This window comes from Aspergillus eucalypticola, assembly GCF_003184535.1.
Source record: "Aspergillus eucalypticola CBS 122712 chromosome Unknown BO83scaffold_2, whole genome shotgun sequence".
Classification (NCBI taxonomy): domain Eukaryota; kingdom Fungi; phylum Ascomycota; class Eurotiomycetes; order Eurotiales; family Aspergillaceae; genus Aspergillus; species Aspergillus eucalypticola.
In genome coordinates this window covers 111,782-128,552 of record NW_020290276.1, presented here as the reverse complement: position 1 = coordinate 128,552, position 16,771 = coordinate 111,782, and the positions used below count along the sequence as shown (strand labels likewise).

At 50.0% G+C, this 16,771-nt stretch overlaps 6 protein-coding genes across 6 annotated transcripts; 4 read left to right on the top strand and 2 right to left on the bottom strand.

Annotated features, from left to right (window-relative positions):
- The first annotated feature begins 33 nt into the window (after nucleotides 1-33).
- On the top strand, nucleotides 34-2,558 carry BO83DRAFT_374369 (mRNA-binding ribosome synthesis protein NOC2). The gene has a single exon (XM_025530182.1). It carries the CDS (start codon nucleotides 106-108, stop codon nucleotides 2,485-2,487), a length of 2,382 nt encoding a protein of 793 aa, XP_025392519.1. The 5' UTR covers nucleotides 34-105; the 3' UTR covers nucleotides 2,488-2,558.
- A 103-nt stretch (nucleotides 2,559-2,661) lies between these two features.
- BO83DRAFT_433580 (putative potassium transporter) lies at nucleotides 2,662-5,626 on the bottom strand (the record flags this gene model as incomplete). Its single annotated transcript, XM_025535697.1, has 9 exons — nucleotides 2,662-3,519; nucleotides 3,570-3,604; nucleotides 3,663-3,673; nucleotides 3,728-3,796; nucleotides 3,859-4,027; nucleotides 4,084-4,249; nucleotides 4,303-5,252; nucleotides 5,308-5,516; nucleotides 5,602-5,626. The coding sequence occupies 9 exons, from the start codon at nucleotides 5,624-5,626 to the stop codon at nucleotides 2,949-2,951; spliced, it is 2,205 nt and encodes a 734-aa protein (XP_025392518.1). The 3' UTR covers nucleotides 2,662-2,948.
- Nucleotides 5,627-8,185: 2,559 nt separating this feature from the next.
- Nucleotides 8,186-9,553, top strand: BO83DRAFT_77817 (sterol desaturase family protein). The gene has a single exon (XM_025537600.1). It carries the CDS (start codon nucleotides 8,266-8,268, stop codon nucleotides 9,307-9,309), a length of 1,044 nt encoding a protein of 347 aa, XP_025392517.1. The 5' UTR covers nucleotides 8,186-8,265; the 3' UTR covers nucleotides 9,310-9,553.
- A 905-nt stretch (nucleotides 9,554-10,458) lies between these two features.
- On the top strand, nucleotides 10,459-10,788 carry BO83DRAFT_404922 (general stress protein; the record flags this gene model as incomplete). Its single annotated transcript, XM_025533762.1, has 2 exons — nucleotides 10,459-10,584; nucleotides 10,645-10,788. 2 exons carry the CDS (start codon nucleotides 10,459-10,461, stop codon nucleotides 10,783-10,785), a joined length of 267 nt encoding a protein of 88 aa, XP_025392516.1.
- A 1,396-nt stretch (nucleotides 10,789-12,184) lies between these two features.
- BO83DRAFT_413490 (uncharacterized protein) lies at nucleotides 12,185-13,162 on the bottom strand (the record flags this gene model as incomplete). Its single annotated transcript, XM_025534489.1, has 2 exons — nucleotides 12,716-13,162; nucleotides 12,185-12,409 (listed from the first exon to the last, which is right to left on the bottom strand). The coding sequence occupies exons 1-2, from the start codon at nucleotides 12,986-12,988 to the stop codon at nucleotides 12,185-12,187; spliced, it is 498 nt and encodes a 165-aa protein (XP_025392515.1). The 5' UTR covers nucleotides 12,989-13,162.
- An 886-nt stretch (nucleotides 13,163-14,048) lies between these two features.
- On the top strand, nucleotides 14,049-16,661 carry BO83DRAFT_329134 (bZIP transcription factor). The gene is made up of 2 exons (XM_025528184.1): nucleotides 14,049-15,491; nucleotides 15,552-16,661. The coding sequence occupies exons 1-2, from the start codon at nucleotides 14,489-14,491 to the stop codon at nucleotides 16,382-16,384; spliced, it is 1,836 nt and encodes a 611-aa protein (XP_025392514.1). The 5' UTR covers nucleotides 14,049-14,488; the 3' UTR covers nucleotides 16,385-16,661.
- The last annotated feature ends 110 nt before the right edge of the window (nucleotides 16,662-16,771 follow it).

The following is a 16,771-nucleotide window of genomic DNA, read 5'->3' as shown; positions in this document are numbered from 1 at the left end:
TCCGCGTGCTCGAAGTATCTCGACTGCCGTCGTGGTCCTTTATTTTACTTTTCCCACATTTTTTATCCTATCCGTTCGGTCGGGTAGGCAAGCACCTCGGGCACAATGGCCGGATCTCAGAAGAAATCCACCAAGAAATTCGAAAAGAAGCACCTGAAGGACGTTCTCGAACGCCGGAAGGCCAATGCGAAGATCAAGCAGCGCAACCACCTCAAGGACAAGCGTAAGGCCGATAATGCCAAAGACCGCGCCAATCGAGAGGAGGCTACCGAGGAGAGCCCCGAGCAAGTTCAGAAGCAGAATGCTTTCGCCGATATGAACGTCGACGACTTCTTCGCGGGCGGATTCGATATTGCTGATTCTGCCGCGGAGTTGAAAAAAGCCCGGAAGAAGGATGTCACACCCAAGATTGGCAAGCGCAAGCGCTCCGATGAGCAGAAGGAGGAGGATGAGGTTTCTGCTGCTTCCAGCGCTGAGGAGGAAGGCGCTAGCGACGACGAGGAGGACGCCGCCTCTCAGTCCAGCGACGCCGATGACTTCGAAGCACACAAGGACCAACTCGAGGCGCTGAAGGAGAAGGACCCTGAATTCTACAAGTACCTGAAGGAAAACGATGCCGAGCTGCTCGAGTTCGGTGACCACGGAGACCTTGCGGAAGTGGACGAGCTGAGCGAAGGAGAGGAAGAAGGACCGGCCAAGAAGAAGAAAAAGGCAGCCAAGGAGGAGGAAGAGGAGACGATTGACAATACCCTCACCATTGCGATGGTCAAGAAGTGGCAGAAGTTGATGGAGGAGCAGCACTCGGTCCGCGCGATGAGACAGGCCGTTCTTGCTTTCCGCGCCGCCGCTCATATCAACGACGACGCTCAAGAGCAGAAATACTCGATCTCCGACCCCGACGTGTATCACCAGGTCCTGGTGACAGCCCTCAGCACCATTCCTCGGGTTCTCGCTCACCACCTTCCCGTCAAGGAGACCGCCTCTGGCAAGATCAAGGTGTCTCTTGATTCGAAAAAGTTCAAGACTCTCACGCCGCTTATCAAGTCGCACACATCGTCCGTCCACGAGCTGCTCACCAACCTGTCCGATGAACAGACTTTGAAGCTCACCCTCTCCTCCATCGAGCCTATGCTTCCCTACCTCCTTCAGTTCAGAAAGCTACTCAAGGTTCTTATCAAGACCATTGTCGGCATCTGGGCGGACGTTGCTACTACCGAGGCCACGCGCATCACGGCCTTCCTTATCCTCCGCCGTCTCATGATCATTGGCGATGCCGGTATCAAGGAAACCGTCCTTAAGGCTTCCTACGAAGGTGTCGTCAAGGGTAGCCGCAACACAACCGTGCACACCCTCTCTGGCGTGAACCTCATGAAGAACTCCGCCGCAGAGCTCTGGGGCGTCGACCAGAACGTCTCCTACACAACAGGCTTCAACTTCATTCGTCAACTGGCCATGCACCTTCGCAGCAGCATCACCAACACGTCCAAGGAATCCTACAAGACCGTCTACAACTGGCAATACGTACACAGTCTGGACTTCTGGTCCCGCGTCCTTTCCCAACACTGCGACGGCCTCGCCGAAGCCAAGGCAGGCAAACAATCCGCCATGCGCCCCCTCATCTACCCCGTCGTGCAAATCACCGTCGGTGCTATGCGCCTAATCCCCACAGCGCAGTACTTCCCTCTCCGCTTCCAACTCACCCGCTCCCTCCTCCGCCTCTCCCGCAGCACGGGCACCTACATCCCCCTCGCCTCCAGTCTCCTCGAAGTCCTCAACCTGTCTGAGATGCGCAAGCCCCCGAAATCCAGCACTCTGAGGCAACTCGACTTCAACACAGCCATCCGGGCACCGAAATCCTACCTCCGCACGCGCGTCTACCAAGATGGCGTGGGCGAGCAAATCGCCGAACTCCTGTCCGAATTCTTCGTCCTCTGGACAAAACACATCGCCTTCCCGGAACTCTCTGTCCCCATTGTCGTCTCGCTGAAGCGCTGGCTGAAGCAGGCTAGCTCCCGGTCGGGGGGTAACAAGAACGCCAAGGTCAATCAGATGATCCTGCTGCTCGTGCAGAAGGTGGAGGCCAATGCACGCTTCATCGAGGAACGCAGATTGAGCGTCTCTTACACGCCGAGAAACCGTGCTGAGGTTGAGACGTTCTTGAAGGATCTGGACTGGGAGGCTACGCCGCTCGGGGCTTTCGTTAAGTCGCAACGGAAGTTGAGAGAGGAGAAGGCTAAGATCCTTGAGCAGGGTAGACGCGAGGACGAGAAGCGGAGGGCTCAGGAGAAGGAGGAGGCTGGGAAGGATGTCATTATGGATGATGTGATTAGTGAGAATGATGACAGTGATGATGACGATGAGGACGAGGTGGAGGATGAGAGCGAGGCTGGTTCAGGTGATGACGGTAGTGAGGTTGAGGAGGAAGAGGAAGAAGAGGAGGAAGATGAAGATGAGGAAGAGGTCGAGTTCGAAGAAGAGGAGGATTAAGCTGTTTAATCAGGCTCCTTTTGTACCCTTTTTTTTCTTTTCTTTTTTCTCACTGTCTTGTTATATATCAGTCGTAGCTTTATGGGATATATCTTGTCTGGTCTGCTGGTGTCAATATAAAAGTTAGAATACGTGTGTGGTCAAAGCTGTTTTGTTCGTATGATGTTGCGCCATAGTGTACACCACTATCCAAAAACTACCAAGTGGGCTGCAAGTGCCGGGACAATAACTTGAGTGAACGCATGATGTATAATCTAGAACTAGACTGAAATCACAAAAAATCACAAACAATATCACAAACAGGATAATCACAAGAACAATAACAGATCAGAAGAAACAAAAAAGAATCACTGCAACCAACCACACCACATCATACTACACCCCTGTTGTAATATCACCTTCAACATACAACCTCACAACACAGATATTCATGAACCAAACCACTCAAAGTGAGCGAGCACTTAAACCGAACCAATAGGCATCTTATCACTCCCCCAAGCACGAGACTGCTCACGTCTCATGGCAGCATCTTCCTCCTCGGCCCACTCAAGGGACTCATTCGGCAGCATGACAGCGCGATCAATAGCGACCGGAAGACCCCTGTGGCGACCGCGTAGCATAACAGCCGCCAAGATCAATTTGCTGATGGTATGCCACGAGGAACAGAACGAGGCATTCGAACTCGGAAAGCCCACACTGATGCCGACGCAACCGTAGGCGGAGACGACCTCGAAAATGATGTTCAGGGTCGAATATGCCACGGGCATGCGGCTGTAATTGCCGGATTCTGCGATGGCAATGAGGAAGACCGCGAGAGCGATCCACCAAAGGTCATGGCTCAGTTGGGAGCGCAATTGCTGGTGGACGAAGTAACTGCGGGATGCTTCGGGGGTGGATGTATCTTGGCGTCCGAGCAGGTGGTGTCGGACCAGTTGAATAAACATGTTTGGAGAGGCTTTTTCTTCGGTCTCGTCGTCTGTGTTGTCATGGGCGTAGATTCCGAGGGAGCGCTCTTCGTATACGTTTGTGTTTCTATGGTTGTTAGTGGGGGTTTAGAAAGGAGAAGAGCGTTTGCTACTGACCTCATTGTAACTAGCACTGGGTATGCTGAAACATACTACATTGGGGGTCAGTCTGGTGATTTCCTTTTGGCTACGGAGTACTGATAAACTCACCATCATGAGAACTGTGGGACGTTAGTATAGTTCTGGTCAAAGTCTGGGGGGAGTGAAATGCTTACCATATAGAACAAGTAGTCCTTGACGGAGATTCGCAATCGTGACGACGTAGAAGCCGCCCGCTCGTACAGCTAGACAAAATAATGTATTAGACAGGATGTTTACCCATAGCGAAGTTGTGCTTAATACGAACCACAAGCCTGGAACAGTCCGTCTAGGACCCGATAGCCCGTCGGCAAGCTTTCGATCTCCTTGTTCCCGATTGAGAGGACTTCAAAGCCAGCCCAGTCGATCGCATTCAAGATGATAATGGTACCGAGCAAGTACCATGTATGTCTCCGTGGGAAGAGATTTGTGTAAACCTACGCTTGGATTAGCGCGTGAAACAGTGCAGGAACTTTGATGGTCGATGGCATACTCTTCTGGGATGGTCAAGGATGAAGTCTAGAGTAACCTTCCAGGTCACCCATGACGGCTTATCCGGGATCACACATCTCATTGCCCAGATAATAAACCGCAAAAAGCATGGGTAGAGCGTGTTGCCAGATAGAATCAAGAATGCCATGGTAAGCAAAGGGTACGCACTACATAACGATCAGCATACTTTCAATCGTAACACACGCATGCGAGATCGTACTTTGTCTGGAATGCAGTCATATTCGCATCCAAGAGCGACATGCCGCTGTTCACAAATGCGGACACGGCAAAAAATGCGCCTGTCCAGAAAGGCGATAGGCCGTTTGCTCGAGGTATATCTGGATGATTCACTGCAATCCAGGTACCCATCCCAATGATACCACAAAGGAGGAACAGGATCCAGTAGAGGGCAACAATGACCAGCAATAAAGAAACAGCCTTATACTCGACACCTCCCAGTCTCTCTCGCTCTTCAGGGGTAAGCCCATGGAACTGGGAGTTTCGCGCGATAGATCCTTTCGATCTGAAGTACTTCTGTGTGCCCTTGATAAGGCCTTTGAGCGCAGGTAGGTCTGCTTCTTCATCATTCTGAGTCATTATTGGCGCAGCATCTCGGGGATGGTTATTCAAGTCAAGACGGGCCCCAACGCCTACCATGGGGAAAACGCGGTGGTGGTGATGGTGCTTCTGACGTGCCCTCACATGGCTGAGGGTGACTTGATCATCGTCGACCCATTGTAACTGGTCGTCAATTCGTACGCTGTCGCAGTTTTCTGCAGGCGCAGCTCCTGCTGTCACCGCGTGCTTGACGTCAATAGTAGCACCGTCAACTTTGGCCAGCGGATAGTGTTCCAAAATTGGTTCAAGTGAGATCGGTTGAGGCTGATGATCGTAGGCCTTCGTGCCGTCTCCTACCAGTTGTTGCCCTAATGCTTCACGGGCACATTCAAGTGGAATATCTTGATGCTCCACTTTATGGGCACGTCCAGATAGGATGCATTGTTGCTCGAATGCTTTACGCGCACGTTCAAGTGAGATGCCTTTGAATTTGGCTTGAAACGCGCCCATCCTGACGAAAAGCACCGTAATCGAGATGAGAATAGCATGGCCCAACAGTAAGAGTGCGAAGAGAATAGACTGTTGGAACGAATTCAGGGAAGAAAGGTCGACCTGTTACGGGTTACTTTACAAGCTCTGTCGGGGGAAGCAAGCCGAAGCAACATACGGTATTCAATCCAGCACCCGTCATAGCACTGATACACAGAAATAAAGAGTCTGTGTATGAAACACTGCGCCGCGGGGTCGAGGAACCCCAGAATATGACGCTGCATATCAAGGACGTCGCAATAAAGTACACATAATGAAGTGTGAGGAAGTTGAATGGCGGAAGCATGGCAATGATGCTTCGACTCAGAAGCTGCCGCCAGCCTCGAGCTAGGGATCCGTCATGTCAGTAACTGAGGACAACTAGTTTGCGGGATCTAAGATGGTGGATATAGTAGCGCCTCTCCTTTCTTACATGCTTCTGGCTGCTTCGTAGCCATGATGATATGCAAGGGGTAAAGATCCAGGCCAATTTAGAGGATTACAGCGGGAAAGAAAAGGCCCCTAGAAGGCATTTAAGCAAAGACGGACTTACAAGTCATGCTGGCAAGCTGCGACGCGCGCGAGATCTGACAAGATCAGGCGGCTGTGGGGGCGCACACCGCTAGCCACAAGGGTTTTGCAAAAATTTTTGAAGGGTTCTTAGACGTATACGATAATGCATGTTTCGATTTCTGATCAGTCGGAGCATAAGCAGTCCAGTCAAGGTCACTGATGGTAAGATGACCCGAATGGTAAAAAATATGAGTGGGTAGAAGGCTTTGGTGTCAACGCAGTGCTACAGTAGATAGCAGTAAATAGTAGACGCAGGGTTTATCTTCGGCAAGGGTCGCGTTAGTAGTAGCTTGGGGAAGGCAAAAACAAAGGTCGGAATTTCCTAGTTTTGGATCGAATAGTCAAACTTGAAAAGATAAAATCGGCGAAAAAGCGTATGTTATTCCATTGCAGCGAACATTTCGACTATAAGACTCAGGTTGTTCAAAAGTTGTTGTGTTTGTAGGAAAGAAAGAGCGAAAAAGCCTGCGGCAAAGAAAAAACGGCTGGCGGATTCGTGGGACGACAACGTGATTAAGCACTGCGGGCCGAGACTGGATCTTCGTCTCCCGCTGGTTTCGGCTTCATTTCCCATCTCCCTGTAGGGCTCTTAATTTCCTCCTGCTTGCTATCTTCATGGAGAGCTGCCATCCAAGGAGGATAATTGACCGCCTTATTGCCGTATGAACACATGGGTATTTATATGGTGACTGCTCATGATATTCTCCAGCACAATCGTTCACCGCTCTTCTCTGAGTCTGTTCTTGTTGCTTGATTGCTACGGGTGCCATGTTACCCTTTCAAAGGCCTGAATAATAGGACTGTTGCAAACAGTGGCCTGGGTAGTTTATGACATACGCATCATAAGCTCAAGATATCAGTCGTGGCCGGCAAACAAATCGATATCCCACATCAGTATTAATGCAGCTTTTTGCCACGCCTCCTTTTTGCTATTGCCTCTAAGGGACCACCGCACGTGACTTTTCGGCTTCATTCGACTCATTGATGTGTAGAAAGCACCTATTTACAAACCATACATTAGTTATGGGCTCCTTAGACTATATTATGAGTAAACCATAACCCTTCGAACCCAGGAGATGGTGTAATGCCTTACAAGGCTGGGGATGTCGTGACAGTCGATCCCACTACATATATGGACCTTAGGCAGTGCAGTCTCGTGTCAGTCATGGTTCCAAGTAATCCAGATACTAACAAAATTCATACCATTTCTGATGCTTATGATGGCTATAACCCGGCTTGTTGACAGGTATCAATGTGGACTGGTCACTTATAACTAAAGGCATTTTGCAGAGCACTTGAATAAAGCTCCTGTGTGTGATCAGTAACGAGATCAAAGTGCAGTCACATCTACACGATGTAGATATAGCTGACTGTATAACATACTCGACATAGTAATAGCTCTGGAAAAACATCATTGAGGAAGACCAATCCGAATGCGAATGATTGTTGGAAGTGAGGGGCGACTATGGATATGTCCCAAACAGGAATAGCCAGCCTGTCACTGTAATATCACGAGATCTAATGATTATTATAATTTGACTATAAACTGACTACAACTCACTGGATTCATTCCTGAGCAGAGCAGGCTGCGACTTGATCAGGCCAAGGAAAAGCATCATTGGCCCTGGAGGAACTTACCAAAGGATCAAGTTTCTACTGCAAAAGACTAAAGCATCCACGAGTCTACAAAGACCTAAGAATGAGAGAGTACTGTTGTAAGTGAGAGTCAGTTCAGGTAATGTATAATTCAGGCAGTTTGGTGTTCACCCTATGACTACTAGTGCAGTTATACTGATTCATCTTCTCAGGCCCAATGTAACCTCACGCCAACCATTCTTATTGCCTTAACTCGGAGTGCAGTTTCCTCCACGTCGAACGAATGCTATTATGAAATTGAATCTCTGCATAATCCTCTACAACTCGGACAATCACATGCAGCAGTTTAAACTGGAAACTTAAAAAGAGAGCCGATCTAGACCTGGAAAGGAAACCGATGCGAGCTTGTTGGGTTGGAAAGCGGTAAGCCGCAAACATTTCTTCAGGTATCCTGTAGATCTCCAGACCCAAACAGTCAATCATCTCTCCCCCTCCAATATCCCCTTCAACGTTGATTGGCGACTGCTAAGCGACAGGTACGCGAAGATGCGATCTGCGGGTGATCCTCGGTGCTTTCCATCTCTCCGAGGCACAATAATGCGGGGTCTACACGTTCCATGCGTTCAACATGTACTGCCGGGCTTCATGTGCCGAATACTTAATTTCCCTCCAAGTTTATCTTTTGCTCCTTTAGGTGAAAGAGGCTCCCACCATGATCGATGTCAGGATACCCTTTATGTTCATCTGATATTTTGTTGGGAAAAGTGATCCGCTATTTGATGCTTGGAATTATCAATGGAAGAGAATCCTTCACATGAAGGTAGGTTCTTCGCCCGAGCGTCCGAAATCCGAAGACATAGTATAAAACACCATGGCCTCAGTTCTTGGGGAAAGGCATCCCATGGTATCAAAATAATATACCGCCATCATGACTTCTGCGGGCAACCCAAAAGATTCTATGAAATCCACATGGCGTACCGGCAACCGGGACGAATGGGGCCTCAGCCACTGGCTGCTGGAGCTGCTCAATGTTCATCCCATTGCACTTGATCAAGAAGTGCCGGTCCATTCCAAGCAGGAGAAGCTACCTTATATGCCCCAGTGGTCTCTTAACCTCTGGGTTCTCTTTTACGCGGCTGTTCCGCTCGCCATCAATCAGGCCTACATCTCATATATGGGCCACAACCTCGGCCCATTTGCTCTGTTCAATCTATACTTCTTCTCGTTCAACGCGACAGTCATTCACCAAGTTAAAATGCTTCGTCGTCTCGGACATACATATGGCTTCCTTGATGGTGACCAGCATGAACGCGACGGTATTCCCGATGTTGGGGTGCGGAAAGTTACCGCCTCGCTCTACAAGACGACCGGCTCACGCTTGGTTATGGCGATCTATCTATCCTACTACAACCAAGCACCCATGGCCATGGACTGGACATGGCTCCCACTGATGATCGGTCTCTATGGTATTGTGCTTGACTTCTGGTTCTACTGGTACCACCGCATTATGCACGACGTTAGCTTCCTCTGGAAGTACCATCGCACTCACCATCTCACCAAACACCCCAACCCCCTCCTCGCCGCTTATGCAGACCACGAGCAAGAGTTCTTCGACATGGTCGGTGTGCCGTTCATGACCTACATGAGCCTTAAATTCATGGGTCTTCCTATGGGATTTTATGAGTGGTGGATCTGCCATCAATACGTCGCATTCGCGGAGGTCTTTGGACATAGCGGTCTTCGTGTCCACATGACAGTGCCATCAACACTGAGCTGGTTGCTGCAGTGGATGAATGCCGAGATTGTCATTGAGGATCATGACCTTCACCACCGCAAAGGATGGAGGAAGAGTCATAACTATGGCAAGCAGACTCGCCTGTGGGACCAGATCTTTGGCACGTGCCATGAGCGTATCGAGTCTGCCGAGAGCAACGTCGACTATACGAAGTCTGTCTATATGCCTTTGTTCTAGACTGCTGCAACTGGAATTTTTGTATCGGCTCTCCCACCCCAACAGGGTCTCGAACATGCAGTGATCGCTGCCGGATTTTCACGGTGAAGATGGATAATTTAAATATTATATGACGAGGTCACGACAATGATGAACAATACCAATGGCAGGTGGTCAGCAAGACAAAAAGGTTCATACTAGGGCCAGCCATATATACTCTTAGTACATATATTTGTTATTTCAAGTCAATCAGAACATACAGCTTCGTATCTTTCCAATACATTATTCCATCCAACCCCATAGTACCACACAAGACACAACAATTGAAATCACCAGCACAACAAGTGAAAAGTAGCTAACTACCTACTAAACAACATCATTGATACATCCAGATTAAATCATCATCCCTAGACACAATCTAGACCACCCCTCAACCCTGACCCTCCCCAAACCAAAAATTATCCAGACTTACATCAAACCCCCAATCCATCCCCATGTGAACCATAAACCCTCCAATCGCCACCCACCTCATACCCCATAAACAATGACACCCCATCTACGTAGTAGCTCCCTTTCCGCAACAAATCAATCCAATCCTACCAGCACAGAAACACCCCAGCAGCGCATCTAAAACCCGCACCCTAGACATACAAAGTAAACCAATCCGACCTCCACAATTGCGCAATCGCAATCACAAATCTAGACTCTCTCCAAAAAATAAAACGTAGTACGTGACCATGACATGACACTACCAACTCCCCTATCCAAACAGGGCGGACAACCATTAACACCGAGGTTCACGTTCCACGGAATCTAGAGTTTAACCCGCGTGGCGAGCCAATATCAGGGATGAGATGGAGCATGATGAGCATGGAGAAACTTGAATTGACTATTGATGATGATGGGTTGGAGAGGTTTGTGGAAAGTTAATTGCGAATTGCATCAGGTTACGTACTTTACTTCACTTAGGGAAGAGGTTTGTTGTTCATGTTGTTGATGTCAAATGGGCGACATTATGACTTCATGGGGTGGTTGGGATTTGGGTATATATAGAGTGTTGATTTTGGGGGTTGAGATGGGATTGGTATCCGAATCAGAATCTCAAGACTACTATCTATTACTATTTAATCCAATAGACGATAAACCATTTGATTATATCAAACGGACAAAATGGCATCCAACTCCAACCCCGGAAACTTCGCCAACCGGCCCCACGACGAAGTGTCGAATATTGCCAAGAAGGGTGGCCAGTCTAGTCACTCGGGCGGGTTTGCCAGTATGGATCCTGATAAGCAGGTACGTTGTATCGATTCTCTTTTCTTTAGCTCAAAAGATGAGATACTAAACTATGAACAGCGCAACATCGCATCCCAAGGTGGCCAGGCCTCCAGCGGCAGCTTCCAACCCGGAGACCCTAGAGCCCGTGCTGCTGGCCAGAAGGGCGGATCGAGAACCCAGTACGATCAATATGATGAGGAGGATGAACCCGAGGAGTAAATCATCTCTTTACCACTCAGTGTGATGATTTGACTCCTTGTGGAGCGGAGGTAAATGTTTGTTTGACGATCGTTATGATATGAAAGGAACAAGGGCCCTGTTTAGTAATTATTTTATGAGAAGATGTATGTACTAGCGCCAGTATACATAAGGCGAATATGAAATGTGTGCACACAACAAATTCTGTTCCAATATTCGATATTTTTGAGTTGGGGAGAATAGATAGTATCGATATGAACTGAGTTTGTGGGGTGACATCACAATAATGCCGTTTCCGGTCGGTTCGACTCGACGCATCATGTGAGGTCATAATGTTGCCCCCCTTGACTGTCATGGTGTTGTATATTTCTCATTGATGTCGAGATATTCGGCATGTGGTGGCGATTTGTAGAGTTGCAATGGGTTCATGTGCTAACAGTAAGCGGCTGCGTTGATGATGTTGCTGAAAATAGTAGAGCTGCGAACGATAACTTCTGCCTGAGGTCTAGACAGTGCTGTAGTGGAAAATTGTGTGCATTACTTAAGCGGCACACTCAGATTACTGAACATGGTACAGAGTTGATCTACCAAAAGTTGGATTGGTTCTGTGAACTCGGACGTGTAGCTTCAGAAGACTGGTTCAGCGAATAAAAAGACCATGAGTGCAGTCTTCAATTCTAGCCTTAGGGTCGCTGCCGATTTGCGTCTGCACCAAACAAGGCAGCCTCGAAGAAAGCCTTATAAGGCTCGGCAACTGAAACAAGCATCCAGCGCAAAGATTCAGGAGACCCAAGGACAAGAGAAGACTCCGGGCCAAGAAAAAAGCGTTCTATTTTTTTTTTTTTTCTTCTCAACTCAGTCGTGTGCAGTCTCAGCCACAGATCTGCAAATAGATATAGAATACTTTTATCCGTAGCATGAGGCAAAGTTTTCGCACGAGGCTATTCGCAGGGGATCTGCCATCGAAAGCGCGCTAGGCAATGGCAACCGTATAGTTTATCGTCTCGGTTTCCTATTAAGGTTATCGTGATGCTGCGGCACCGGCTGCGCCCATCAGGGGTTTCTGGAAACTAGGAAAAGATTTGCTCGAACTAGTAGAACCGAAGGCCCAACTCAAGCCTCGAGTGCCGCACTACCGAGCCTAGAGAGGAGCAGAACACACTTCGACTCAATAGAACCGTTTTGGTGCTGGACGCAAACTGTGCAGTCTCCTATCTAGGACTGGTGGAACGGTCAGTGATCGGTGGTTCTCCGTTCGGACGAGTTTCATCCATTCTCAGTTCCACTGATTCGGATCTGAAGCAGAAGTTGCGACTTTGTCAAGGCCTAGAATTGAACTCGGCGGGTTAAGTTTCGGCCGGATCAGCGAGTCGTGGCCACCTCTGTCAGGCCATAACCATCTCCGTCAAATTTTAGTCATCTAATGATCACCCGTCCCGCGATGTTCTCTTTGAGTATGTGCGCCGGGATGATAAGATGCCACTGGCGCTGCTCGGACATGGTCGATACGCCCACTGTATGAGAAAGTACCTTTTGTACAACCGTCTTTGAGACGTGAAACGGCCCTAATAAGCCTTAAGCCGGGGAAGAATCCTTTGGCCTTCCAGAGGAGAAGTGGATCGGATCTTTTCTCAGCGCTTAGTATCTAAACGGTTAGATAGTAGCCCACCTAGTAGGAGTCTAGAGCCGATAGAAAGGATAGATACACAGACTATTTACTCCATGGATAGCGCTGGGATGAACCACCCAAAAATTTCAAGACCGAACCACTGGGTGCGAAGCGAGAAAAGCAAAGAGTTGAGAGTGGCTCGTAGTGGGCTCTCTCTCCAGGACCATCAGTTCACAGTCAAATCAACTGGGTTTTCTGCTTTTTTCTTCCATGGCAGCCCGGCGCCAAGCTTTGCTTCCGGAGTTAACCTTTTGTCGGCCAGGAACCGGGTTTCTTACCCACCAGAATTCCACACCGGCGCATCCACACCAGGGCACCAGCAGTTGAAGAGTCGAGATCAAAGTGGTCAGCACTATTGGCCATTCTAGAACATCTGGATGCATCAGCCAGAGATCCCTGGAAGTGGACTCGCTCCCCTCGACCACACAACAATTGTGTTGATACATTGGTTTTTGTTCGTTGTTCCTCATTGTCCCCTCTAGAGGCCACCCCATCTGTCCCATAGATCAATCCATCAATCACATTGGTGAAGACCGGATGGCATTCCAGACTCATGCAGTCTCAGCTACATTATCCACCCCTTTTTTATTTTCCAATCAATCATAATGCCGATGTGGATTGGTGGACTCGCGGAAACTGTGATCACAATTGCTGTGAACAGATCGCAGCCGTCGGCTGATTCATGGCGGTCATTGGCTGTGGCTGAGCCACTAACGTCATAAAGTGGTGATACATCGGCCACTCCAGGTGAACAATCTTGCAGGAGACTACTGTGATTGGTGCAAGCACATTGTCAGGAATTGAGATTGTGCTCACTTGTGCCGCCGTTTCATTGCTTCGGAGAAACAGACTTGAAACGGCAAGGTGTCAGAAAGGGAGGCAAGAGGGACGGGAAGACACAATAATTCATGGACGGTCCATTCACAATGGGGGTGAGAAAAGAGACTTCGGGGCAACCATCTAGGGGGCGGCTCGCGAAGAAAATCTCGCATGCCGGCCTTCACACCTCCCATTCTCGTCCAAAGTCACCCGACAGAGAGTTGTCCGGAAGGAAGGGCTCCATTAGGTTGGCCTACATGCTTCTTGTCTGCACAAGGGATGTGTACTACTGTACAGTGTATGCTGGGTGGTGAGAGTTGGCCATTACGGTCAATCCATCACCTGTCAAGGGGAGTACACAATAAAAGTAAACAAGCCCGGGAGATCTTATCGACGATCTCCTGATTGCACCAACTGTAGAATTCTGTTTGGCAGCGTTCCTGGTTCACAGTACATGAGAGAGGAGACGGGCGAAAACCGGTGCGACTAAGCCCGAACTTTACCCAAGTAACTAGTTCAGGGAGGGGAGGGAGAGAGTGGATTCCCTCCCTAACCAGCAGTGGAGTAGGGTGCTGCTCCCCGGAAGCCCTAACCCACTGAACTCGCCTTAGTGTCTAAGGGGCCAGCCAATCACAGACTGAAAATGGGTGGGGCGGGTCCCATTATCCGCTGAGTCAGCCAAAGGACGCGCAAGCCTTTTTAGTTACCTGAATTTCTGGGTGGATTTCTATTCCTGGCGTGGAGAAACGAGTTGCCCATCTGGTCTCTTCGCTCTGCTGTGTTGCTGCTGTTGCTGCTGCTCTGCCCACTCGGTCTTGTAACGTTATCCCTCCCTCATTAACTCCCGTCCGCCAACCTTGGTCGATCCCTCCCTTCCCATTTTACCCATCATCTCTTCCCCTACTCTCTCATCAATCACTACTACTACCATCATTATCATCCATCTTCACCCATCTAACTCCCCCTTCCTGTTTTTCATTTTACCCTCTCCAACGCTATCGTTACGTTTATTGTCTTTTCGATATCCCTCATAGACTACTCGCTTCATTGCTTACTAGTAACCCTCTCACCCCTTTCTACCTCGGATCACATCCACCCCCATCGTCTCTCGTTATCAAATCCAACCTACCCCTTTCTCTGCTCCGACCGTGCACTTGACCAAATCGCGCTGGTCTTCGCTCTCGTTTATCAGGTTGCGCTACTCGAACAGCTTTTCATCTACACATCCTCATCACCATGGCTACATTGGCAGAACATCCGGCGGTCGCGCCGTCAACATTCGACCAGGAAATCGAGTCTTTCCTCGATCTTGATCAACTAGCATACACCTCCGCAGAGCCCGCCCGCGCAAAGACCGCCATGGCTGCTCAACCCACCCTACCAAGCACCGAGTTCAACGCTGGCGATGTACGAAGTGCTGGTTTTGCCTCGACAACAAGTCAACAAGCCCCGATTGCTTTCCAGGGTCCCAGTCACCAGTATGATGAACACAAGCAGCAGACCGGGCTGCCTCCAGGCGCCCTGGCTCATGCCATGACTTTCAACAACCACATGAACGGCATGGGATACGGTGCCCCGAGTCCCGGTTTCCCCATGGGCGGAGACCTCTACCCTAGCAGCCAACTGAAGCGCGAGGAGCCTTCCATGGATTTCAACAGCCCCCCGACTCGCAACACCTCGGATATGGACCTGGAGTCCGACAACATGGGATCGGTTCCTGGCTACTTCATCTCCCCGAACCCGAGCACCAAGAGCCAGTTCGTCGACCCCAACGCTTTGGGCGGCCATGAGATGGCCTCCATGGGTCCCTCCACTCAGGTTGGACGCATGTATCCGGGTATGCACCAGCAGCAGGCTGCCATGGCCAAGGCCGCTCAGCAACAGAAGCACAATGAGTACCTTCGCCAGCAACACCTCCAGCAACAGCGCCGCATGGACGAGCACATGCATCACAATGCAGGCCCCCACAGCCAGACCCCTCGCCCGTCCAACCCGGCTGTTGAGGAACGCATCTCCCGCCTCTTGCAACAGATGCGCCAGTCTGCCTTGAACTCGCCTGACGACTCCCCCTCTCCTCCTTCCCTCCTGCCTCAGATGGCCAAGGCCAAGAAGGAGGAGCAGGATATGGATGAGGATGAGAGACTCTTGGCCAGCGAAGAAGGAAAGAAGCTCAGCAGCAAGGAACGTCGTCAGCTCCGGAACAAGGTTTCCGCTCGTGCTTTCCGGTCTCGCAGAAAGGGTATGAATATCCCCTGTTGGTGTAATGACCTGAACATAAAGTGACTAACCCGTTGTTTAGAGTACATTGGTCAGCTCGAGAGCGAGGTTGCCGCCAAGACCAACGAAGCCCACGAACTGCGTCTGCAGAACCGTTCCCTCTATGAGGAGAACGCCCGTCTCACCGACCTCGCCCGCATGCTCCTGTCGTCCCCTCACTTCTCCTCGTTCCTGGACGAAATGGGCCCCAACGGTCTTCCCCTGCCGAGCCAGGTGCAGTCGCAGCACCACCAGCACCCTCAGCACCCGCAACAGGCCCAGCCCCAGCAGCAGCCGCCCCAGCAGCAAGCGCCCGCCATGACGCAACCGCCTATGCAGCAAGCTCCTCCCGTTGGTATGGTCATGGTCCCCAACCAGGGACTCGATGTCTCGGCCATGGGCATGAACAACGGTGGCTGGAACTCCGGTATCGACATGAACTACGGCAACCCCTCAGTGTTCGCCGTCCTGGAAGTCCCTGAGCCCGCTATTGACACCGAGGCTCTCTCTGGCAAGACCTCCAGCATCGTGGACTCTTGCCTTCCCAGCGTTGCCAGCTCCAAGGACGAGGCTCCTGTTCTCGCCTCTATGCCAGCTGTTGCCGAATCCGAGCAGAAGTCGGATGTTGGCGTTGAGAACCCTGATGTCGTGATGGACGAGTCGGACCCTGCCTTCGCCCTCTTTGCTGATATGCCTGTCGCCCCTACATCGCAAGGATCTGCTTGTGCTTTCGATGGCATTGCTACCGGAAAGTCGACTTTTGAGCTTGTTGTCGAGGGCGAGGTCAAGGACAGTGCCCAACAATTTGCTCAGCTCTGCCACAGCATGGAAGCCGCTTTCGAGCGCGTGTCCATGATGACTGCTCATCTTTCATGATTCCCCATGTCGCGCACTTTCGAGCCTTATAAGTACTGTAAAGCTGGTTCTTCGATTTTGCTATTTTACCTTCTCGCTAGTGGTTCGAAAGACTATTGAACCTGCCATGTAGACACCAACGTCTTTCCTTTGTCAATGATCTTGTGTTTATATACTTCTGCCCCATGACGTGGCTCATTTCTGTCTACGCTTATTCTTTCTATTGCTGCTCGTCTTTTCTTCTACTCTTTTCTTTTCATCCTCTTTTTTTTTTTTCAGGGGTTCGACGGAATGGCTTCTGGTGTCTGGAAGAGGGAAGGCTACTTGGGATTGGAATTTGGGAGCTTGGAATTATGGATTGTCCGGACTGGCTATTAGGGAACACATCAAGATACAAATTAACTCCAT